At 43.8% G+C, this 26,881-nt stretch overlaps 1 protein-coding gene across 1 annotated transcript in view; it reads right to left on the bottom strand.

The window, feature by feature from the left end:
* The window catches only part of MMP24 (matrix metallopeptidase 24), a 301,682-nt gene that overhangs the window by 133,087 nt on the left and 141,714 nt on the right, over nucleotides 1-26,881 (bottom strand). The window contains exons 2-3 of the mRNA XM_069751838.1: nucleotides 12,092-12,240; nucleotides 7,444-7,560 (exon numbers count right to left, since the gene is read on the bottom strand). Of these exons, the coding sequence (XP_069607939.1) occupies nucleotides 7,444-7,560; nucleotides 12,092-12,240 (266 nt within the window). The remainder of the gene's footprint in view (nucleotides 1-7,443; nucleotides 7,561-12,091; nucleotides 12,241-26,881) is intronic.

The raw sequence follows: 26,881 nt of genomic DNA, 5'->3' as shown, positions 1-26,881 counted from the left end.
TTGTGTTTTTGGGCTAGGGTTAGAGTTAGAGTTTGTGTTAGAGTTTGTGTTAGAGTTTGTGTTAGAGTTTGTGTTAGAGTTTGTGTTAGAGTTTGTGTTAGAGTTTGTGTTAGAGTTTGTGTTAGAGTTTGTGTTAGAGTTTGTGTTAGAGTTTGTGTTATGGTTAGGGTTAGAGTTTGTGCTACAGTTTGTGTTAGAGTTTGTGTTATGGTTAGGGTTAGAGTTTGGGTTACAGTTTGTGTTAGAGTTTGTGTTAGGGTTAGGGTTAGAGTTTGGGTTAGGGTTTGTGTTTTAGGGTTAAGGTTAGGGATAGAGTTTGTGTTTTAGGGTTAGGGTTAGAGTTTGTGTTTTAGGGTTACGGTTAGGGTTAGAGTTTGTGTTTTAGGGTTAGGGTTACAGTTTGTGTTTTAGGTTTAGGGTTAGGGTTAAGATCCCTAGGGTTACTAGGGATCCTAACCCTAACCCTAGGTATTTCTGTTTATAGTGGGTTTTCTAGTTGATTTTGATGATTGGCAGATGTCACACACTTCTCATCATGCGTTTCAAAAACACAAACGCAGGAAAAAACGCATGTAAACGCGTCAAAACGCTGCGTTTGTGTTAAAACATGCAAAAACGCATGCGCCTAAAAAACGCAGCGTTTAACCGCGTTTTTTCACCAAATGCGTTTGCGTTTAAAACGCTGCGTTTTTAAACGCAAATGTGAAACCAGCCTTATTTATATAGCTCCAACATATTCCGCAGCGCTTACAGTTTAACACTTATACTTAACTTATGCCCAATCCAATGAAGCCAGTGTCCCCTGTAAACAGGGCCGGACTGGCAATTCTGGCAAATGCCAGAAGGGCCTGTCTGGTCATGGGCTGCCTTTTCAGCTACACTGTTAACAGAATCGACGTTCTCAAGACACTCATAGTGTTAAGAGTTGTGACGGAGCTCAAAGTCGCTCACTGTCACATACCCCAGCAGGCCATGGGTATCATTAAAAACATTGGTCTTGTAGAAAATATTACTTTCCTCCATCAAGGGTAATAATAGTAATATATCCCATCTGGTTCATGGGGGCGAGGACAAAATGGGCCTGTGTGATTTCAAATGCCAGGACTGAATTTCAGCCCCAGTCCGTACCTGCCTGTAAAAGAATTAAAATAATAAACAACCACATTCGTTACCTTTCCGCCAAGAAGATAATAATCCAATTGGCCCACAATGCGTCTAGGTTTGCTACATCTAGATGGCAGGCTGCATTGTTGCATGATGCGACTATACAGTCTGCCATCCAGCAGAGACACTGAGCTACGTATACTTGCTCAGCTCAGTTCTTCATGGTGATGTGCTGAACTCATATCCAAAGATCTCATTTTATCCCACTGACATCACCGCAAGCGTGAGAAATTTCTTACACTTGCGGTACCATCAGAAAGGTCATCGGAGTTCGGCGTTTGCGCTGACGTCGTTAACTTAAACTGAGTTCATTGGTTTTGAACTCCGATGACAGCACTGCGAGCATGAGAACTTTCTGACGCTCACGATGAAACATCAGTTATGTGAAAAGAGTTCATTGGATATGAAGTCCACTCAACTTTAGCACATTATCTCGAGGCACTCAGCTGAGATAAGTGTTTTTGGTCAATTTAGAGTATTTAAAAGAATCTGTCATTTGTTCAACTAAAGGACTTTATTCTGGGTGTCATTTTTGACAATTTGACTATGGCGTTAGTAATGGAGGCATCTTATAGACGCCGCTCCATTACCTACCAATGGGCTTGATGTCACCTGACAATACAAAGGTGACATAAACCCCGATAATAACACCCCACTTGCCACCGCTACAGGGCAAGTAGGAAGAGCGAGGCTAAGTGCCACCTTTTTTGGGGTGACTGAGAGATGATGTTTTTAGTCTGGCACGGGGCCAATATCCATGGATCCTTCCAAGGCTATTAATATCAGGCCGTACATGTCTGCCTTTGCTGGTTATTAATTATAGAGTGACCCTACAACATTTTTGGGGGGTCCCCCATTTTAATAACCTTATTAACCAGTGAAGGCTACATATACAGCTGTGAGCTGATAATAATAATAATAATCTGGGAAGCTAAATGGTTATTACCCCCTTCCCAAGCTATAAACATCTGCCCCCAGCTGTTTGCTTTCCCTTTGCTGATTAATACAATTTTGGGGGACCCCGAGGCTATTTTTTTAAGAAAATAATTTGTTTAGTAATAAAATACATGTACAGTAAGTTACACGAGCACTATACTAATATTATATATGTGTCTTACATCTTTCTATTTTATGTGTATATATCTATTCCATTCTGTCAGGTCACGCTATGTTTTTACTGTATGCGGCAGACAAAATGCTGGGCTTTCAAGGACATGGGTGTGTAAAAATTGGACGGCACTCACATGGTCCAAGTGCCATACTTTTTTTTACCCCGCCCATTGACTTGCATTGGCGAGTCTCGTCCGAAATATGAGGACAATCGAAGCATGCTGCAAATTATTTTCAGCCCGATTTGAGATGAGAAAAAATTGCAAATGAGCAGGTAATCATAGATTAACATTGGTTAGCATGCTGTCCGATTTTTATATCGGATTGCACTCGTCCGTTTTTCTCGCAAATGAGTATGAGCCGTTAGACCCAAATACATGCATTTAAGTTAAAAAGAGAAATTGTGCTCAAAGGTGAACAACCTCTTTTTATAGTTATGCTGTCCATGCCCAAGTATTTCTAATTAATAACAGTAACATGTCAGTACTCCGGGCAGGTGTCCCATGCATGTTGTGCAGTGAAATATATTGATACTAGATGGTGGCCCGATTCTAACCCATCGGGTATTCTAGAATATGTATGTATGTATGTATGTATGTCGTGCTGTGAGTGGGGGTTAAATTCCGCGCCAATATCGCTGATTGGTCGCGCACGGCTGGCGTGATTCAAATCTGGCACCAATTCGTCGCTGATTGGTCGCGGCCGGCCGGGCATGACCAATGACCGAAGCGGTGTTTAAATACCGCGCCAATATCGCTGATCGGTCGCGGCCAGCCGTGCGTGACCAATCACTGAAGCGGTGTTTAAATTCCGTGCCAATATCGCTGATTGGTCGCGGCTGGTGTGGTTTAAATCCCGCGTCAATTCGCGGCTGGAATGTGTCCGCCACTGATTGGTCGCAGGATGTCGGGGGTTCGGGGCACTGGATGTCGGGGGTTCGGGGTGCAGGATATAGTACAGCCACATAGTATATAACACAGCCATGTAGTATATAGCACAGCCACGTAGTATGTAGTATATAGCACAGCCACATAGTATATAGCACAGCCACGTAGTATATAGCAGCCAAGTAGTATATAACACAGCCACATAGTATATAGCAGCCACGTAGTATATAGCATGGAGTATGGAGGGGGTACTGACTGCAGGGGAGTAGGGAGCGGCCATTTCGCGGCCGGACTGTGCCCGTCGCTGATTGGTTGCGGCCGCTGGCCGCGACCAATCAGCGACTTGGGATTTCCCAGACAGACAGACAAACAGACGGAAGTGCTCCTTAGACGATTATATATAGATATACAGTACAGACCAAAAGTTTGGACACACCTTCTCATTTAAAGATTTTTCTGTATTTTCATGACTCTGAAAATTGCACATTCACACTGAAGCCATCAAAACTATGAATTAAAAAATGTGGAATTATATACTTAATTTCAGTTGTTTCACACTTTTTTGTTATGTCTTATAACCTAGGTTCTTCAAAGTAGCCACCTTTTGCTTTGATGTCTGCTTTGCACACTCTTGGCATTCTCTTGATGAGCTTCAAGAGGTAGTCACCGGGATTGGTTTTCACTTCACAGGAGGTGTGCCCTGTCAGGTTTAAGAAGTGGGATTTCTTGCCTTATAAATGGGGTTGGGACCATCAGTTGTGTTGTGCAGAAGTCTGGTGGATACACAGCTGATAGTCCTACTGAATAGACTGTTAGAATTTGTATTATGGCAAGAAAAAAGCAGCTAAGTAAAGAAAAATGAGCGGCCATCATTACTTTAAGAAATGAAGGTCAGTCAGTCCGAAAAATTGGGAAAACTTTGAAAGTGTCCCCAAGTGCAGTGGCAAAAGCCATCAAGCGCTACAAAAAAACTGGCTCACATGAGGACCGCGCCAGGAAAGGAAGACCAAGAGTCACCTCTGCTTCTGAGGATATGTTTATCCGAGTCACTAGCCTCAGAAATCGCAGGTTAACAGCAGCTCAGATAAGAGACCAGGTCAATGCCAAACAGAGTTCTAGCAGCAGACACATCTCTACAACAACTGTTAAGAGGAGACTTTGTGCAGCAGGCCTTCATGGTAAAATAGCTGCTAGGAAACCACTGCTAAGGACAGGCAACAAGCAGAAGAGACTAGTTTGGGCTAAAGAACACAAGGAATGAACATTAGACCAGTGGAAATCTGCGCTTTGGTCTGATGAGTCCAAATTTGAGATCTTTGATTCCAACCACTGCGTCTTTGTGGGACGCAGAAAAGGTGAATGGATGGACTCTACATGCCTGGTTCCCACCGTGAAGCATGGAGGAAGAGGTGTGATAGTGTGTGGGTGCTTTGCTAGTGACACTGTTGGGGATTTATTCAAAACTGAAGGCATACTGAACCAGCATGGCTACGCCAGATGACCTGGCCTCCACAGTCACCAGACCTGAACCCAATATAGATGGTTTGGGTGAGCTGGACCGCAGAGTGAAGGCAAAAGGGCCAACAAGCGCTAAGCATCTCTGGGAACTCCTTCAAGATTGTTAGAAGACCATTACCGGTCACTACCTCTTGAAGCTCATCAAGAGAATGCCAAGAGAGTGCAAAGCAGTCATCAAAGCAAAAGGTGGCTACTTTGAAGAACCTAGAATATAAGACACTAGATGGTGGCCCGATTCTAACACATCGGGTATTCTAGAATATGTATTTATGTATGTATCTAGCAGCCACATAGTATATAGCACAGGCCACGTAGTATATAGGATCCATGTAGTATATAGCAGACAAATACTACGTGGCCTGTGCTATATACTATGTGGCTGCTATATACATATATATATTGTAGAATACCCGATGCGTTAATACGGGCCACGCAATATATAACAGTGTCCATGCAGTATATAACACAGCCACGTACTATATAACACATCCCACGCAGTATATAGCAGCCACGCAGTATATAACACAGGCGACGTAGTATATAACACAGGCCACGCAGTATATAACACTAGCCACGTAATATATAACACAGCCCACGCAGTATGTAGCAGCCACGTAATATATAACACTGCCCACACAGTATATAGTGTTATGATACAGTGGTCCAGGAGCAACATGGAACGAGCTCTGGAGGACGTGGTAACTGTACTGACCGCAGTCCCTAAGCTCAACACAACACTAGAAGTAGCCGTGGGATGCTCCTAACTCTCCCTAGGCACCTCGTCACAGCCTAAGATCTAACTACCCCTAAAGATAGAAGCAGGAGAGCTATCTTGCCTCAGAGAAAATCCCCAAAGGATAGATCACACAAATAATGACTGTGAGTGGAGAGGGAAAAGACATAGAATGAAACCAGGATGAGCACAGGAGGCCAGTCTAGCTAAATAGAAAGGACAGGATGGAATACTGTGCGGTCAGTATAAAACACTACAAAAAATCCACGCAGAGTTTACAAAAAATCTCCACACCTGACTAAAGGTGTGGAGGGTAAATCTGCTTCCCAGAGCTTCCAGCAAGACAGAATTAATTCATACTGATAAGATGGACAAACATAGAAAGCACAGAACGAATAAGTCCACAATCTATGGACAGAAAAGAGCAAGCAAAAACTTAGCTTTGCTGAACTGGTCAGGATAACAGGGAAATCCAAAGAGATGTGAATCCAACCAGGAACCATTTACAAGTGGCACTGGCTGAAGGAAAGAGCCAGGCCTAAATAGCCGAGCAGAAGAGAAGATCAGTGGAGGCAACTGCTGACAGCCAACTCCAAGGAGCAGCCATACCACTCGAAACCACAAGAGGGAGCCCAAGAGCAGAACACACAAAAGTGCCACTTACAACCACCGGAGGGAGCCCAAGAGCGGAATTCACAACAATATAGCAGCCACGTAGTATATAACACTGCCCACGCAGTATATAACAGTGGCCACGTAGCATATAGCACGCAGTATAGAACATAGGCCACGTAGTATATAGCACAGCCACGTAGTATATAACACTGCCCACGTAGTATATAGCACTGCCCACATAGTATATATAACAGTGCCTATGTAGTATATAGCAGCTACGCGGTATCTAACACAGCCCACATAGTATACAGCAATGTGGGCACCATATCCCTGTTAAAAAAATAATTAAAATAAAAAATAGTTATATACTCAACCCCTGGGATCCAGCGAAGCTCTGGCGATACGCGCACAGCTGCCACCATCTTCCGTTCACAGGATGCATTGCAAAATTACCCAGATGACTTAGCGGTCTCGCAAGACCGCTAAGTCTTCTGGATAATTTCGCAATGCATCGCCGGGAACAGAAGATGGCGGCAGGCTCGTGCGGCTCGGTAGACTACGGAGGGTGAGAATAGCAGGTTTTTTGTTTTTTTATTATTTTTAACATTTTTTTACTATTGATGCCGCATAGGCCGCATCAATAGTAAAAAATTGGGGGCACACAGGGTTATTAGCAGCGGTTACGGAGTGCGTTACCCGCGGCATAATGCGGTCCGTTACCGCTGGCATTTACCCTATGTGAGCGGTGACTGGAGGGGAGTATGGAGCGGGGGCGGGCACTGACTGCGGGGAGTAAGGAGCAGCCATTTTCTTCCGGACTGTGCCCGTCGCTGATTGGTCGTGGCTGTTTTGCCGCGACCAATCAGCGACTTGGATTTCCATGACAGACAGAGGCCGCAACCAATGAATATCCGTGACAGACAGACAGAAGGACAGACGGAAGTGACCCTTAGACAATTATATAGTAGATCATTTCAGGTGTTTCACACTTTTTTGTTAAGTATATAATTCCACATGTGTTAATTCATAGTTTTGATGCCTTCGATGTGCTTGTACAATTTTCATAGTCATGAAAATATGGAAAAATCTTTAAATGAGAAGGTGTGTCCAAACTTTTGGTCTGCACTGTATATATGCATCATGTTTTGTCATAAAGTTAAAACAAGGTGTGAAAGTCCTTTGCAAATGTAGAAACGGTATTCACTTCATAAAACCTAGAAAATTCCTTCCAACGTATTTTTAATATTCTTTCCAGTCTTTTCAATTCTTGCTGTTATATGGAACGTAAATGATGCCTGTATCCATATAACAATGGAAGAGTAGAGAGTGAAAAAAGTGCAAACTGAAAAAAGTGTAGCTACCAACGTGACCGGTCCCCAATAGCTTTGTGCTCGTCTCTTTACGACCAATACATACCTGTATGTGATGTGTTTCTGTCTCCACTTCTGGCCTGTTAGTGCATATCTCTTGCTCCTTCTTTTATGGCTTAAGTGAGGAAGGTCAGGTACCCCGCAGCGAGGCTTTTTCATCCACCTACATGATCATTAAATGGGAAAAAGAGAGCGAACATCACTGTGATCACTGATTCACAAGACCAGGAGATACATCAAAGTTCCCTATGACGAGCTGCCTGACATAGACCTTATAGGATTGTAGAGTGAATTTATGTTTCCCTTATATGACGACCATTATAAATTATAATACATGATTTTTTACAGCAGGCCACCAACAATTTCCACAGCTAGCTTAACACTGAAAATGCTGAGATACTCTGCACAATACCGACTCTATAAGTGTCGCTAGACTTAATATATTATCCCAGGAACAAATATGCATATTTTATACACAACATCTGAGTCTGGAGGTGTATGAAGATGGCTAACGTTCCATTCCCATGTAAAGCAGGCACATATAAAATTCCAATTCTATCTTTATTCAAGGACACAAATAATAGATGGAGACCGGAAGGAAAGTGGTTACACTACTTATTAAGAATCCCTAGTTAAGATGTGGCAGGGAGACCAAGGATCGCCATATACAAGATAGTTATCAGCAGACAGCCCTATAAGATGAAGTATTTCGATGGGAAATGAGGAAATACGCTGCGAGAACCCTCAGATATAGTAGATTATCGGCCGTTTTTTAATCTAATATGCTTTATCAATTTAAAAAGGAAAAATGTAAAGAACGTAGGCACATTTGACTTTTTTTGTTGTTGAAATTTAAGGTTTATATTTTTGTAAAAAAAAATGTTGCAATAGGGTTCCAATATGCTGTTTTCTACAGCCTGTATGTATGGCGGTATGTAATAAACTCTAGAATGAGTTAAAGGGGTTTTCCACGTACAGGAAGGTTATGCCCTCAGGCAAAGTTTGTTGTAAAAAACAAAGTGATTTACTCACCCTTCTAGGGTACAGCGCTGAGTCTCCGCCACTGCTCCCGATGTCTGTTGAGCTCATCAGATCAACATGACTGAATTAAATCTGTGAGCTCAACTGCAGACAACAACAGACACCAAGTGCGGTGGCGGAGACTCCGGGTGTATGAGGAACAGAATGGCTCTGATTCATCAAAGCTTTTTCGACAAAAAAGTGTCAAAAATTGTAGTAAAATTTGGGCGCAACTCAGAGTTACGTCAAAATTTTGCGCCTTTTAGGGTTTTCTCCCCGTTTCTCCCAGCTCTGCCAAAATGGGTGGCGCTCAGGTGGGTCAAGGGGGCAGAAGGACATGACGCCACAACTAGTTTAATTCAAGATGAGCTGTGCGTGTTCCATAGGCCGGGACTCTCCCTCCAGTCCCTGACTGGAGTAAGAATTCTGGTGTAGAACACAGAGGCACACACCACACTAGTCATATGCTCCACATTCATGAAGAGGCATGCACCTCTTCATGAATCAGGAGTATCTGACTCCATCACACCCCCTCATCAAGACTGGTGAGAAAACCATTGTTTTTTTACAACAAACGGCTGCCGGAGACACAATTTTCTTGAAAATTGGTAACTTCTTTATCAGTGACTTTATCAAGATTTATAACTCAACTGTCTTTTATTGAATCTTCTGTAAAACTGATTTTTGATCATATTAACATTAAACATCATTTATTTTAAAAGGGAAAGAGATAAAGGTGACGAATCCTGCAGAACACAGTTAACTCATTCTGCAGCCTACTACGTACTGTGATACATAGAGGTTGTAGCAGACAAATAGTTCAACATTTTTTAATTAAATCCTATTGCAAAAAATGTCTTGTATTAAAAAATGAATGCATTAAAGTAAAAAAGGAACACAGATCCTTTGCGACTTATAATCCTTACAGTGAAATTCTATAAGCACCTGGCTTACAAAGGCAACCTGAAGAGGACGCTCGCCACTATCTACACTGGCTAACAGAGATTGCCTATTAATAACATTCGAAAAGGTGTTGCCTACTACACTAGCTAATGGAAGAGCAGAAAGCGCACATATTAGACTTGTGAATGTTGAAGTGGGATAAGGGAACCTGTCCAACACCATACTGGATAGAAATACAAGGTGGGACACTAATATATCGGCTCACGTTTAGATTCCTTCTTTTTAACATAGAATTGTCCTGTGGCAATCAAGATGGCTGAGAAGCCTGGTTCACATACATCCTAAATGGGTTCTGTATCATGCTTTGTAATTTACAGACATCATCACTGTCCATTGGGCTCACAATCTACGTTCCCTATCAGTATGTCTTTCACATGTTGGATGAAACATCTTGGAGGGATTTGAACCCAGGAAAACAGCGGTGCAAAGCAACAGTGCTAACCACTGAGCCACCTTGCCACTTGGTCATTTTATAGGAATAGACTGTATGGTTGTTAAAGCGGACATGTCACATGTCTAAAAAATATAGTTTGTTACCTTGCCAAAATCACCCTGCACCTCTGAATCTGTCATTGTTTTCCCTTTTTCAATTTGTCCCTCCATTGTGGTGATAAGCCCTTTTTTCTTTTTGGCATCCAGTAAGCTATTTTATGGCTTGCGTTCGAAGAGGGCGTGTCAGAAGAGTTTTTCTGGGCCGTGTAGTCCACCCCATGGGACTCTGCTCAATCAGACTGCTCTGAAACTGCTTGAACAACATGATCTCACGAGATCTCCCAGTTCTTAAGACACCGCACTGTAAAATATCCTGAGTGCACATAGGCAAGTTGTATTGAGCGCATGGAGGTCTCGCGAGATCACACTGTTGAAGCAGTTTCAAATGCTGTTGAGCAGTGATTGGGGAGTGTCATAGCGTGGGGTGGGCTACACATCACCTGTGAAAAAATCTTCTGACAACCCCTCCTGGACCACAAGCCAGGAAATAACATATTGGGTGCCAAAACCAAAAAAGGGCCTGTCTTCTCAACAGAGGGGCAAAATGACAAATGAAAAGCAGCAGCAGATTTAGGGCAGCATAGGGATATTGTCAAGGTAGCAAACTTATTTTATGGGACAAGTGACAGGTCCACTTTAATTTGTGGATTATAGTATATACTTGTGTATAAGCTGAGATTTTCAGCACATTTTTTTTGCGCTGAAAATGATCCCCTCGGTATATACTTGAGTCAAGGTCCAGAAAGCCAGTGGCAGAGGGGGAGCGGGGAGCCGGCTGCTGTAGACCACTGACAGCTGCAGCCGCCGGCTTCCAGAAGACATCATTACTCACCCTCCGTTGCAACATCTCCGTCCCTGCATCTCTGTCATGGCACCGACAGCGTTTTCCTGTTCCTGTGCTCAACGGTCACATGGTACCCCTCATTAAGGTAATGAATATGGACACGACTCCACACCCATAGGTGTGGAGCGCATATTCATGACATTAATGAGCGGTACCATGTGATCGCTCAGCATAGGAAGAAGCTGCGGTGCCGAGACAATGGAGATGCAGGGACATTCAGCGACGGCACGAGGAGGGTGAGTATGATGCGGGAGGACGGGGGAGCTCAGCCATGCATACAAGATGGGACAGGGGAGCCATGCATACAACAAGGGGAACGGGGGAGCCATGCATACAACATGGTGAGCCACACAGAGCAGGACAGGAGGGGGGGAGCCACACATACCGGGACAAGAATGAGGGGACAAAACAAACCCAGCTTATATTCGAGTCAATAAGTTTACCCAGTTTTCCATGGCAAAATACGGTATATTAGTCTTTATACCCCACTGCTGCTTTCACTAGGCCCCTTTCAGCCAATGTATGAGCTACATAAACATTGGAGACCACAGGTCTTTGAGTCCATCCCCAACAATGACCATCTTCGTGCAGGTGCTGACGAGTAAATAAACACAACCGAAACACGTGCAGAATTTGGGGTCCCCTAATTTGGAAGAAATCCACCGTCTGAGCGAGAGCCCAGAGTCTTTTTACTGAAAATATATTTTTTATTTGGATAAAAACAGTATCTTTACCATAGAGAAAAGTGAAGATAATCATTAAATATGGAGTAACTATTTCTGTCCTTTAGCTCTGTATCAGCTCGTTCAGGTCAATGAAAAATTGGTCCCACTGGTCTAAAATTCATCACAACCACTTAAAAATTATTCTCGGCCACTAATTATAATTGCAATGACATGAAATTCCCATGCGGTGCACAGCTGGAACTTTTTTCCGGATTTAGAAGGAAATGGAACATTTTTCGGACTAAGACTGAATATTATACTAAGTATTGCATCAGATTAATGAATAAATCTCTGAGGAAACTTTCTCAGGTCTCTAATTATTAATTATGTTAGGAACCAGAATTTTTTGTCCTTGGGGGGAAAGACTCATGTTTCTATGTCTGTATTCTGGAACATATAAATTCATCTTATAGTTTTGCACAGACAAAGGTGTATGAGGAATTGTTAAAGTGCAGGAGGGTTAGAGTAACATCGCTGGGGCAGTTAAACAAGGCAATCATTCTAGTCAATGTTCCCATTGTAATACAAGTCTCTTGTAGATGTACGGTATATTTTCTAATGAGGCATGTGGAAAGCAATATTCTCGGTAAGTGAACCCTGCAAACTTGCAGCAATTCTTGAAAGGTTAAGGTGTGCACATCGGTACTCACTCAATTGTCATTTGGTCCAGCACCCCAGTCACCGGAATCCCGTAGAACTGTTGCATGGTCACAACTGCGGACTGCATAGCTTTTCCTGAATGTAAAGCTGATATTCTAATATCATATGGGAGCAAATAGCCATATGTCTTCAACCAGCTCTGTGGAGAGAGAAAACACAACCATAAGTCTCAGACTTGTCTTATAAACACTCCTTATTGCATTGGTCATGGCCATAAAAGACATAAAACTGATCCAGAAAAGGCAGAATATTGACTATGTAACAATTAAATGTCAAAGGCGATTGCCTGGAAAATGGAATGACCTATAAAACTTATCAACCATGGCTCACTGCCAATCATTCAAGATATTTACTGTCCATAGTGACAATGGTCAGTAAATGTAAAACTCTTTGTTGCGGCTCTCCATTCTCTTTATGTACAGCGTTTAATTTTTTTTTCTTAAATGTATTTGATTCTACAGTAACTGGATATGAAGAAGACTGAAGTGAGACTTCCATGAAAATGGAAAGATGACGTGTTTACTTGAGGAATAACAAGACTTATGTCCTGCATTTTCCAGAAGCTTTACAATTTGAAAGCTTTATCTGTAATTATCAGTTGTCTCTAATCTAGTGGGTGAAGTCTCGCTGCTAAAATGTCTCCCATACAGTACGCAAAAGGCTTTAGAGTTTCCTGCTCTTCATACCCTCTGTTAGTTACACAACAAAGCTGCAGTTATACAACAGAACTGAGCATGGTTGCGGTGAATCAAGCACTGAAATTAGTTCTTCGCAGTCTCTTTGCCTATGTCTTTGTCGGCTGAATATCATAGTCTACGGGCTAACACTTTTTGGTTGTAAGCGTTCTCTTGCCCCTCTGTGCCTGCGTGCTTCAATGTCTCGGCGTCGCGGTGGCTATGACTACTCGCTCTAACTTCTGGGGTAGGTATGCAATACACGTTTGGGGTTAAACCTTTTTAAGCCACTCTTTACTGTGATTCTAATGCCCCCTGGCGAAGGTTGTTTTTCTGAAACGCGCGTTGGGGCGGAGGCGTGTCCCAGGAATCTCTGTCTGCTTTGTGGTGGGTAAATAACAGTCTTTATTGTATTATTTTCTATCACTTATTCTATTGTGATTGCTATGACGGTGTTATCATGTATTTGCTGTCTCTGTGCAACAACTCTGATTATATTGATATTATGGTGATGCCTGGCACCCCCAATTGCAGTAATTCATTGTTAGGTCCCCAGTTTTAGGATATTTATTGGGAATTAGCGTACCAATTATAATCTATAGTAACGTTACCCCTTAGACCTCATTCCAAAGCCTCTCACCGAGCCAAATCAGTTCTCATGCTTCGCACAGACGAGGGCCAACAGCCCGAAACACCGTCTCTGCGAATTGAGATACTGATTAGGCTTTTATCTTAAGTCATATTGCACGACTCGTTAAAGGGTTGATTGTGACTTGTAGGATCGCTACTTCCAACAAGTGGCGCTATAGAGTTAAGTCCTCTTTTTCTCAGAAGAGGCAATTTGCATATAAAATCTATAGTAAAAAATTTGTTTGGTAGATCATAGATAATAATTTTTTCCTGGGTACACGTCTCCTGCAATTTTATAGCATTTTTCTTAGATATCGCTTTGTGTGACACCTTTGTTCACCTGTTGTCTGATGTTTTTAACAATACAGTTGTTATAGTTTGATACTTTAATCTTGACCTAGTATCATCTTTTCTGTGGTTTAGCACTAAGAAGAAGCAGTGTGCTGAAGGGAAATGTAGATTTAGCAGACAAGAAGACAACTGCCAACTCAACTCTATAAAGCAGGATGCACAGAGTGGCAGAAGGACATGGAAAAAGACACAAAAATTCAAGAAAAAAATCTTCTATTCCAGCAGTGTTAGCACTTTGTCATTGTTATTTCACCTGAGTGATGCAGCCTATCAACATAAATCAATGGGCGACAGTGCTCACAATACCCTTGGGAAGTGTGAGAGCTGCAGCCCATCAGTGGATACTAATGGGCTGCAGCACTCACATGACGTAACAATGTCACAAGAGCTTTGGCAGACAAAGAGGGTTGGCATAGCTAGTCTGGGGGAGAGAATATAGTGTTTTTATTTTACATGGGGTACTCTTGCATTTGAGAAAGGGTTGTACAAATAATTGACAGCCCTTGAATGTAACCCCGTTGTACTGTTCAGGCCTATTTGACCCCCCCAAAAAAGTTAGTGAAGCTGCAGATTATTTATTAAGAGGATCTGCAAATTGTGGTTAGGTGAGTTTGTTTATGGGTAGGCGTTGTTATTATGTTTTTATTTTTTTGAATCAAATAGTAATTGCTACATATGTATCGTTGAGGTCAATATGATAGTGTTTTAAACAGATCTCCTGACATATTTTCAGTCACATAAATGATTTATAGTACGATTATGGATTGTCTATTGCATCTACTATATTGTAGATCATCGATTTCTCCAGTTCCTGTAGGATTGTGAGCTCAATACATTTGCAAGCTACTGCAGATAGATGGGCTTTGAATACAGGTCTTTGCAGGTCTGTTTTGATGTAGTATATATGCTCTTATTGTTGATTAACTGGTTAGTGTTTGCTGAGATTTTATTATTATTGTTATTGTTGTTTATTTATATAGAGCTACTTTTTTCTACAACGATGATTTTACCCTGTGAAAGTCGTGTGTCCATTATTTGGAAAGCTTGATGAAAATGTGGCTAAGACATTCAATGCGTGACGCTGAATTGTAAAGCTTGCCAACACCTCAGATTCTAAAAAAGGTATCCAACTGGAGAAAGTGTCCGAGGAAGAGGACCCCATAAGTGGCGGGGAAAGTGATTATGACTCTGAAGCTGAATCTGATGAGTCGTGACACCCAGACAACTAGTCCGATGCAAGAAATTCAATCTAAAAACAAAAATGTCATTTGGAACTTGCAGCCTTTTTCCCAGGCATGAAAATTGTCCTCTACTAACATAAGATAATTCTCTACTAACTAGCCGTTATCATAGAAGTTTGGATAACTGGATAGAGATTCTTCCAAAATCATACAATACTAGTGAAAATGTCACTGGACGAACAACTTGTGTCATTTCAAGGTAGGGGCCCGATTAACTAATATATACCGAGTAAGCCAGAAAAGTATAGCATCAAGATATGGACACTTTGTGACAGCAACAGTTCATACGCTCTAAACACTCTGGTATACACAGAAAAAAAGCCTGGAGAAAAACCTGAAAAGAATCAGGGAATGTGACTAGTCATTTCAGATTTGACATATGGACTAAGAGGACAAAATGTGACAACTTTTTTTTGCATTGCACCAACTGGGGCAGCTGATGCTAAATCAAAAACTTAAAATGCTGGGCACGGTAAGAAAAAGCAAGCCTCAACTGCCGCAAGGTATCCTTGGTAAAAGATGCTCATAGTTCAGCGTTTTACTTTACTGGAGACACGACAGTGGCTTCTTACAGTCCCAAAAAATGACTAATAGGTCAATCTGATGAGCACGATGCACCGTGACAATGCAGTAAGTAGTTGAGGTGACAAAAAGCCTCAGATGATTCCATGGTGCTGAACATGAGAAGAGGTTACATACAAACAGGGCCGGCTCCAGGTTTTTCTGGGCCCCGGGCGAAAAAGTCTGTGGGCCCCTTTAACATATACCACAATTCATGATGCACAGATACGGCAGATTAATATAGGTATTGTACAATGCCAAAGATTTCACTTCTTACATTACATTAGTGATATCTATTGTACATTCTACAATAGCTCAGAAATCGGACAGTATAGTTCTCCATACAGTATTATGAGGCCCATATATTGCTCCATACAGAATAATGTGCCCCATATATTGCCCCATACAGTGTAATCAGCTCCATACAGTTTGAGCCCAATATAATGCTCCATACAGTATGAGCCCCATAAATTGCTTCACACAGAATGGGCCCCATATAATGCTCCAGTATATGATGACCCCCATGTATTGCTCCATACAGTATAATGAGGCCCATATAATGCTCCATACAGTTTAATGAGGGGCCCATGGTACATTAATATAGGGGTGCATAAAGATATTGGGATGCGCACGGGTACAGGATTGGCGTATAGGGGTGCATATAGAGATATGGGGTGCACACAGACACAGGACAGGTGTACAGGGTTGCATTTAGATATATGGGAGTGCACACAAACACATAGGACAGGAGTATAGGGGTGTATAAAGATATATAGGGTGCACACAGACACATAGGACAGGCGTATGGGGGTGCATATAGATATATGGGGGTGCACACAGACACATATGACAGGTGTATAGGGGTGCATATAGATATATGGGGGTGCACACAGACACATATGACAGGTGTATAGGGGTGCATATAGATATATGGGGGTGCACACAGACACAGGACAGGCATTGGGTGCAAATAGCTATATGGGGTGCACAGAGACAGGCATTTAGGGGTACATAAAGATATATAGGGGTTCTCACTATACCATGTCTGCTCCTACTTACAAGATCACACACAATACAGGGGTGCAGACAATTGGGGGTCACAGCACATATATGGCGCTGTTTGGGGTCACTATTTACAGCAGCAATGAGTGGTAGTAGCGCAAGATAGTAAGTGCTGGATGCAAATATTGCCCTGTGATGGGTGTGGACTTACCCAGAGCTAGGTGCAAAAGGGGCAACAGCAGGGCGCTGAGTCCTGGGGCAGCTCAACACTCCCATGCCGACCCCGGTACCTCCATCTGCCTCACGCGCCGGAGTGCAGACCAGACGTCCCTGGAGCCCTGTGTTGCTGCAGGCGCACTCCTTGAGAAGCCCCCAGCCGCCAGGTGAGAAGAGCGGCAGCGCCGGGTGTATGAGCCTGAGCTCTGCGGCTCCGTCCTCACTGCCTGCAGCAGCCACAGCCTGGCATCAACTGCTCCTCCAGCCGCTGCCAGGCCCTCTGCCATCTTTCTGTGCGCTCTGTGCCGTCTCATGGAGAGCTCAGAGTCCGATCTCAGACAGTCTCATGAAGCATCCACTGCGCACGCTGGTGTCCCTGACGGCGAGGGGGCCCCTCGCCTGCTCAGGGCCCCAGCATTTGCCCAGGTGCGCCGGGTGCTGACGCCGGCCCTGCATACAAATTACAGATATCACTTACAGTAAACAAACTAACAATCACAGACTGATACAGAGGGGCGAGGACCCCTACGGTATGGTGGGAAAGGAGACAGTAGGTTGGGGGATTGCAGCAGCTCTGGTATTGGTGAGGCAGTAGCACCGGTAGTTGTGAGGAGGCAGCGGGGTCATTGCAGGCTGTAAGCTTTCCCCGAAGAGGTGAGTTTTCGGGTTCCAGCTGAAGGATCCGAATGTGGTTGATAGTTGGACGTGTTGGGGCAAAGAATTCCATGTGATGGGGGATATTCGGGAGAAGTCTTGGAGGCGGTTAGGTAAGGAGCGAATAAGTATAGAGTAGAGAAGGAGGTCTTCGGAGGACCAGAGATTGCGTGAGGGAAGAGACAGGTTATAGATGGCCTTGTAGGTCAGTATTAGGCCATGTTCACACGTTCCTGATTTCCATCCTTTTTTTTCTGCACTAAAAACCGCAGCTCTTGGCAGAAAACGCAGGTCCTTTTTTTGGTGCGTTTTTTGATGCGTTTTTTGATGCGTTTTTTAGTGCATTTTTTTATGCAGTTTTCTATGCAGAGTCTGTGTGTTTTCTAGGGAGTTTTTTAGGGTTAAAATGGCTGAAAATACCCTAACCCTACCCTAACCCTAACCCTACTCCTACCCCTAACCCTATTCTAACCTTAGTGGAAAAAAAAAAATTCTTTATTTTTTTATTGTCCCTACCTATGGGGGTGACAAAGGGGGGGGGGGTCATTTACTATTTTTTTTATTTTGATCACTGAGATAGGTTATATCTCAGTGATCAAAATGCACTTTGGAACGAATCTGCCGTCCGGCAGATTCGGCGGGAGCACTGCGCATGCGCCCGCCATTTTGGAAGATGGCGGTGCCCAGGGAGAAGACGGACGGACGGACACCGGGAGGCCGGGTAAGTATAAGGGGGGGAGATGAGGGCACGGGGGGGGACGTCGGAGCACGGGGGGGGTGGCATCGGAGCATGGGGGGGTGGGATTGGGGCACGGGGGGCAGCCACACTGCAGCGGTTCTGCACCACAAACCGCAGTAAAACCCGCAGATATTTTTTTCGTCTGCGGGTTTTACTGCGGGTTTGACCTCACAATGGAGGTCAATGGGTGCAGAACCGCTGCAGTTTTGCAAAAAGAAGTGACATGCTACTTCTTTTTTACCGCAGCTATTCAGCGCGGCTTTTTTTCCCCGATTCCCGCATCATGTGCACAGTGGTTCCTGTTTTCCATAGGGTACAGTGTACTGTACCCTGCATGGAAGACAGCTGCGGAGCCGCAGCGGCAAAATCGCGGCGGTTCCGCAGTAAAAAACGCACTGTGTGAACATACCCTTAGTCATTTGAACTGGATACGCTGAGGGAATGGGAGCCAATGAAGAGATTTGCAGAGGGGAGAGACGGAGGAGTAGCGAGAGATGAATTAGTCGGGCGGCAGAGTTAAGGATGGACTGGAGAGGTGTGAGGGTGTTAGTAGGGTAGCCACAGAAAAGAATGTTGCAGTAATCAAGGCGGGAGATGATGAGGGCATGAACAAGCATTTTAGTAGATTGAGGGTTGAGGAAAGGATGGATTCTGGAAATATTTTTGAGCTGGAGGTGACAGGAGGTGGAAAGAGCTTGGATGTGCGGTTTAAAGGACAAGGCAGAGTCAAGAGTTACTCTGAGGCAGCGGACGTCGGTACGGGGAAACGTGTGATGTCGTTAATTGTGATAGATAGGTCAGGTAGGGAAGATCTGTGAGATGGAGGAAAGATGATGAATTCAGATTTGTCCACATTGAGTTTGAGGAAGCGAGAGGAGAAGGAGGAGGATATGGCTGATAGACACTCCGGAATTCTGGACAGCAGAGAGGTGACGTCTGGGCCAGAGAAGTAGATCTGAGTGTCATCAGCATAAAGGTGGTACTGAAATCCATGGAACTTTATGAGTTGCCCCTGGCAAAGTGTATAGATTGAGAAGAGTAGGGGTCCTAGAACAGAGTCTTGGGAGGACTCCAGCAGAGAGAAGGTGGGATGAGGATGTGGTGTGGGAGTGGGAGAAGCTGAATGTGCGGTTGGAAAGGTATGAGGAGATCCAGGATAGGGCGAGGAGAGGATCTTTAGTAGGAGGCAGTGGTTAACTGTGTCGAAAGCAGAGGACGGAGTATTGTCCGTTAGCTTTGGCTGTCAGTAGGTCATTAGTAATTTTGGCCAGGGCTGTCTCAGTGGAGTGATGGGGGTGGAAACCAGATTATAGATTGTCAAAGAGCAAGTTAGATGAGAGGTAGGAGGAAAGTTCAGCATGGACATGCTGCTCCAGGAGTTTGGAAGCGAATGGGAGCAGCGATATTGGGCGATAGCTGGACATAGCGGTTGGGTTGAGGGTTGGCTTTTTAAGGATAGGCGTGATTGTGGCATGTTTGAAAGCAGAAGGGAAGATACCAGAAGTTAGTGATCAGTTGAAGAAGTGAGTTAGGGATGGAATAAGAGTGGTGGTGAGGTTGGGAAGGAGGTGGGATGGGATGTAGTCCAGTGCACAGGTGGTGAGGTATGATTTGGAGAGGAGACAATTAAGCTCCCTTTCAGTAATGTTGGGGAGGGAGGTTATGGGGTTTGGGCATTGGTCTGGTATACAAAGGGGTTGTGGTGGTTGAACAATGAAGACTTGCCTGGTTTGGTCAATCTTATTTTTGAAGTGGGTGGCAAAGTCCTTAGCAGAGATGAGGGAGGTTAGAGAGGGCAGTGGTGGGCAGTGGAGGGAGCTAAAAGTTTTGAATAACTGTTTGGGGTTGTGGGACAGGGAAGATAGGAGGGTTGTGAAATAGGCCTGTTTAGCAGAGGTGAGGGCAGATTTGAAAGCGAGTGTTGCCTGTTTGAATGCAGTGAAATTGTCTTGCGAATTTGTTTTCTTCCAGCGCCGCTCTGAAACCCTGACACTTGCCGGAGCTTTTAAGTGGTGTTATTGTGCCAGGGTTGTCTGTTGATAAGTTGCACTCTGCCATGAACAAGAGGGACGACTGTGTCAATAGCTGATGCAAGAGTGGCATTGTAGAAAGCAGTGGCACTGTCTGTGTTGTGGAGTGAGGATATGGATGCTAGAAGTAGAATAGAATCAGAGAGCTTGTGGGTGTCTAGGTGTGCGAGGTTTCTGGGTGGGTGCGCATGTTGCTGGACATGGGTGGCAGGTGAGTTGGACAAGGATGAGAAAGTGAGTAGATGCTGGTCGGATAGAGGGAAAGGGGAGTTGGTGAAGTTAGAGAGCAGAGATGGGTGAAGACCAGGTCTAATGTACAGTATGTCCATCTGTAATGATATTAGATTATAATGTCACCAAAGGGGCAGTTGATACACGAGACCAACTAACAGCTATGTATGCAAGCAGACGCGGTAGCCAATGGTTTTATTTTATAACATTGTTGATGTAGCTGTCTAAAATGAATTTGTTTTATGGCGTGTAATTAACTCTGATCGGAACACTTTTAACCCCTTAGTGACAGAGCCAATTTGGTACTTAATGACCAGGCCAATTTTTGCAATTCTGACCACTGTCACTTTATGAGGTTATAACTCTGGAACGCTTCAACGGATCCCGCTGATTCTGAGACTGTTTTTTCGTGACATATTGTACTTCATGTTAGTGGTAACATTTCTTCGATATTACTTGCGATTATTTATGAAAAAAACGGAAATATGGCGAAAATTTTTAAAATTTTGCAATTTTCAAACTTTGTATTTTTATGCCCTTAAATCAGAGAAATATGTCACGAAAAATAGTTAATAAATAACATTTCCCACATGTCTACTTTACATCAGCACAATTTTGGAAACAAAATTTTTTTTGTTAGGGAGTTATAAGGGTTAAAAGTTGACCAGCAATTTCTCATTTTTACAACACCATTTTTTTTTAGGGACCACATCACATTTGAAGTCATTTTGAGGGGTCTATATGATAGAAAATAATGAAGTGTGACACCATTCTAAAAACTACACCCCTCAAGGTTCTCAAAACCACATTCAAGAAGTTTATTAACCCTTTACGTGCTTCACAGGAACTGAAACAATGTGGAAGGAAAAAATGAACATTTAACTTTTTTTTGCAAACATCTTAATTCAGAACCATTTTTTTTATTTTCACAAGTGTAAAAACAGAAATGTAACCATAAATTTTGTTATGCAATTTTTCCTGAATACGCCAATACCCCATATGTGGGGGTAAACCACTGTTAGGGCGCACCGCAGAACTTAGAAGTAAAGGAGCGCCGTTTGACTTTTTCAATGCAGAATTGGCTGGAATTGAGATCGGACGCCATGTCACGTTTAGAGAGCCCCTGATGTGCCTAAACAGTGGAAACTCCCCACAAGTGACACCAGTTTGGAAACTAGACCCCTTAAGGAACTTATCTAGATGTGTGGTGAGCACTTTGAACCCCCAAGTGCTTCACAGAAGTTTATAACGTAGAGCCGTGAAAATAAAAAATCGCTTTTGTTTACACAAAAATGATCTTTTCGCCCACAAATTCTTATTTTCACAAGGGTAACAGGAGAAATTAGACCACAAAAGTTGTTGTGCAATTTCTCCTGAGTACGCTGATACCCAATATGTGGGGGTAAACAACTGTTAGGGCGCACCGCAGAGCTTGGAAGAGAAGGAGTGCCGTTTTACTTTTTCAATGTAGAATTGGCTGGAATTGAGATTGGACGCCATGTCGCGTTTGGAGAGCCCCTGATGTGCCTAAACAGTGGAAACCCCCCACAAGTGACACCATTTTGGAAACTAGACCCCTTAAGGAACATATCTAGATGTGTGGCGAGCACTTTGAACCCCCATGTGCTTCACAGAAGTTTATAACGTAGAGCCGTGAAAAAAAAAATTGCATTTTTTCTACAAAAATGATCTTTTTGCCCACAAATTTTTATTTTCACAAGGGTAACAGGAGAAATTAGACCACAAAAGTTGTTGTGCAATTTCTCCTGAGTACGTCGACACCCAATATGTGGGGGTAAACCACTGTTTGGGCGCACCGCAGAGCTTGGAAGAGAAAGAGTGCCGTTTTACTTTTTCAATGTAGAATTGGCTGGAATTGAGATCGGACGCCATGTCGCGTTTGGAGAGCCCCTGATGTGCCTAAACAGTAGAAATCCCCCACAAGTGACCCCATTTTGGAAACTAGACCCCCCATGGAACTTATCTAGATGTGTGGTGAGAACCTTGAATGCCCAAGTGCTTCACAGAAGTTTATAATGCAGAGCCGTGAAAATAAAAAATATTTTTTTTTCCACAAAAAAGATTTTTTAGCCCCCAAGTTTTTATTTTCACAAGGGTAACAAGAGAAATTGGACCCCAAAAGTTGTTGTCCAATTTGTCCTGAGTATGTTGGTACCCCATATGTGGGGGTAAACCACTGTTTGGGCGCACTGCAGAGCTCGGAAGGAAGGAGCGCCGTTTTGGAATGCAGACTTTGATAGAATGGTCTGCGGGTATTATGTTGCGTTTGCAGAGCCCCTGATGTACCTAACCAGTAGAAACCCTCCACAAGTGACCCCATTTTGGAAACTAGACCCCCCAAGGAACTTATCTAGATGTGTGGTGAGAACTTTGAATGCCCAAGTGCTTCACAGAAGTTTAGAATGCAGAGTCGTGAAAATAAAAAATATTTTTTTTTCCACAAAAAAGATATTGTAGCCCCCAAGTTTTTATTTTCACAAGGGTAACAGGAGAAATTGGACTGCAGTAGTTGTTGTCCAATTTATCCCGAGTACGCTGATGTGCCATATGTGGGGGTAAACCACTGTTTGGGCGCACGGCAGAGCTCGGAAGGGAAGGAGCGCCTTTTTGGAATGCAGACTTTGATAGAATGGTCTGTGGGCATTATGTTGCGATTGCAGAGCCCCTGATGTACCTAAACTGTAGTAACCCCCCATAAGTGACCCCATTTTGGAAACTAGACCCCCCAAGGAACTTATCTAGATGTGTGGTGAGAACTTTGAATGCCCAAGTGCTTCACAGAAGTTTAGAATGCAGAGTCATGAAAATAAAAAATATTTTTTTTCCACAAAAAAGATATTGTAGCCCCCAAGTTTTTATTTTCACAAGGGTAACAGGAGAAATTGGACTGCAATAGTTGTTGTCCAATTTATCCCGAGTACGCTGATGCGCCATATGTGGGGGTAAACCACTGTTTGGGCGCACGGCAGAGCTCGGAAGGGAAGAAGCGCCTTTTTGGAATGCAGACTTTGATAGAATGGTCTGTGGGCATTATGTTGCGATTGCAGAGCCCCTGATGTACCTAAACTGTAGTAACCCCCCACAAGTGACCCCATTTTGGAAACTAGACCCCCCAAGGAACTTATCTAGATGTGTGGTGAGAACTTTGAATGCCCAAGTGCTTCACAGAAGTTTAGAATGCAGAGTCGTGAAAATAAAAAATATTTTTTTTTCCACAAAAAAGATATTGTAGCCCCCAAGTTTTTATTTTCACAAGGGTAACAGGAGAAATTGGACTGCAATAGTTGTTGTCCAATTTATCCCGAGTACGCTGATGCGCCATATGTGGGGGTAAACCACTGTTTGGGCGCACGGCAGAGCTCGGAAGGGAAGGAGCGCCTTTTTGGAATGCAGACTTTGATAGAATGGTCTGTGGGCATTATGTTGCGATTGCAGAGCCCCTGATGTACCTAAACTGTAGTAACCCCCCACAAGTGACCCCATTTTGGAAACTAGACCCCCCAAGGAACTTATCTAGATGTGTGGTGAGAACTTTGAATGCCCAAGTGCTTCACAGAAGTTTATAATGCAGAGTCGTGAAAATAAAAAATATTTTTTATTTCACAAAAAAGATTTTGTAGCCCCCAAGTTTTTATTTTCACAAGGGTAACAAGAGAAATTGGACCCCAGAAGTTGTTGTCCAATTTATCCCGAGTACGCTGATGCCCCATATGTGGGGGTAACCCACTGTTTGGGCCCACGGCAGAGCTCAGAAGGGAGGGAGCACCATTTGACTTTTTGAGTGCAAAATTGGCTGTCGTGTTTGGAGACCCCCTGATGTACCTAAACAGTGGAAACCCCCCAATTCTAGCTCCAACCCTAACCCCAACACACCCCTAACCCTAATCCCAACCTGATCCATAATCCTAATCACTAACCCTAACCATAATCACAACCCTTACCCCAAAACAACCCTAATGTCAACCCTAACCATAACCCTAATCAAAACCCTAAATCCAACACACCCCTAATCCTAATGTCAACCCTAATCCCAAACCTAACCCTAATCCCAAGCGTAACCCTAATGCCAACCCTAACCCTAATACCAACCCTAATCCAAACCCTAACCCTAATCCCAGCTCTAACCCTAACTTTAGCCCCAACCCTAGCCCTAACTTTAGCCCCAACCCTAACCCTAGCCCTAAGGCTACTTTCACACTTGCGTCGTTTGGCATTCCGTCGCAATCCATCGTTTTGGACAAGAAACGGATCCTGCAAATGTGCCCGCAGGATGCGTTTTTTGCCCATAGACTTGTATTGCCAACGGATCGTGACGGATGGCCACACGTCGCGTCCGTCGTGCACTGGATCAGTTGTGTTTTGGCGGAGCGTCGGCACAAAAAAACGTTCAATGAAACGTTTTTTTGTACGTCGCATCCGCCATTTCTGACCGCGCATGCGTGGCCGTAACTCCGCCCCCTCCTCCCCAGGACATAGATTGGGCAGCGGATGCGTTGAAAAACTACAGCTGCTGCCCACGTTGTGCACAATTTTCACAACGTGCGTCGGTATGTCGGGCCGACGCATTGCTACGGCCCCGTACCGACGTAAGTGTGAAAGAAGCCTAACCCTAAATTTAGCCCCAACCCTAAATTTAGCCCCAACCCTAGCCCTAACCCTAGCCCTACCCCTAACCCTACCCCTACCCCTAACCCTACCCCTAACCCTACCCCTAACCCTACCCCTAACCCTAATTTTAGCCCCAACTGCTGTTCTCCTGCCGGCCGGCAGATGGAGACAGATGGCGGGCGCACTGGGCATGCGTCCTCCATGTTCTTCTGCCGGCGGCCAGGAGGAGCAGCAAGAGGATCCAGGGACCTAGGTGAGTATGCTAGGGTCCCCGAATCCCCCTATTTCTCTGTCCTCTGATGTGCGATCACATCAGAGGACAGAGAATTACACTTTACTTTTTTTTTTGCGGTCGCCGGTAAACAGTTAATTACCGGCGATCGCAAAACAGGGGTCGGTAATACCGACCCCGATCATGCTCTTTGGGGTCTCGGCTACCCCCGGCAGCCGGGACCCCAAAGATTCTCCCGGTGCCGGCCAGCGGGCGCACTGCGCATGCGCCCGCCATTTTGAAGATGGCGGCGCCCACCGGGAGACACGAGGAGCATCGGGGGAGCTAGGTGAGTATTGGGGGGCCACCTGGGACCCCTTTTCTCTGTCCTCCGATGTGCGATCACATCGGAGGACAGAGAAATTAAAAAGAGATCGCGTTTTTTTTTTTTTTTTTTTTGCGATCGCCGGTAAACGGTTAATTACCGGCGATCGCAAATGCAGGGTGGGTTAAAAACCCCCCGAATCATGTTCTCTGGGGTCTTGGCTACCCTCGGCAGCCGAGACCCCGGAGAAAATCGGCCTCTGGGGGGCGCTATGGACTTTTTCCACAGCGCCGTTAATTAACGGCGCTGTGGTTTAAGTACCCTTAGCGGCCGCCGTTAAAAGGCGTATCGGCGGTCGCTAAGGGGTTAAACTGCATAAACGAAGACTCTTTCTGGAAGAATTAGGAAAGTCATTTATGCCATCTATTTTAGGAAGCAAAGTAAAACCCTGATGTGAAAGGGCAAGCATCAGCATAGTAAGCCGTAGCCAGCAACATGTTCAACAACGCGAACCCATGGCCTCCACCAGCACCAGAAAAAGCCTAAAAATGAAAAGGTGAAGCATTTGTCCATCTTCCATCTGTGAGAAAACAAATATAGTATGTTCTAGTTCTAGTAAATATTTCTGTAAAACACTTGTGAATTATTTTTGTGCCGAATGTAAGAATGCCTGACGATATCAATAAGTGAATTTGTTCAACCTTTTGCTTTATTTTCTTTAGAAAACAGAAATACTTTTTTTTATTTTATTTCTTTTTGCCCATCCATGTTCACATACAGGTAAATAATGCAAAAGGCATTCAAATAATATGTTTAGAGTAGCTAAATGTCAAAATTAACAAACTTTAAGGGTATGTGCACACGTCAGGATTTCTGGCAGAAATTTTCCTGACAAAAACCTGACATTTCTGCCAGAAATCCGCATGCGGTTTTTTTCGCGGTTTTGATGCATTTTTGCGCGTTTTTTATGCATTTTTGATGCGTTTTTTCTTGCGTTTTTTCCAAATGCATAGAATAGCGGGAAAAACGCAGAAAATCCGCAAAATAAATGAACATGCTGCTTTTTTACCGCAATGCGTTTTTTTTGGCAGAAAAAAACGCATCATGTGCACAAAAATTGCAGAATGCATTCTAAATGATAGGATGCATATGTAGGCGTTTTCTAATGCGTTTTTATCGCGAAAAAACCTGAACGTGTGCACATACCCTAACAGGTTAGTACAAGTACAGAAAAAGTGCATAGCCAATACAATCAGAATAGCAGGGTTTAAGGATAAAAACAAACT

This window comes from Ranitomeya imitator, chromosome 2 (genome assembly GCF_032444005.1).
Source record: "Ranitomeya imitator isolate aRanImi1 chromosome 2, aRanImi1.pri, whole genome shotgun sequence".
Lineage (NCBI taxonomy): Eukaryota > Metazoa > Chordata > Amphibia > Anura > Dendrobatidae > Ranitomeya > Ranitomeya imitator.
The sequence above is the reverse complement of the archived record's forward strand: the minus strand, read 5'-3'. Positions and strand labels throughout refer to the sequence as shown.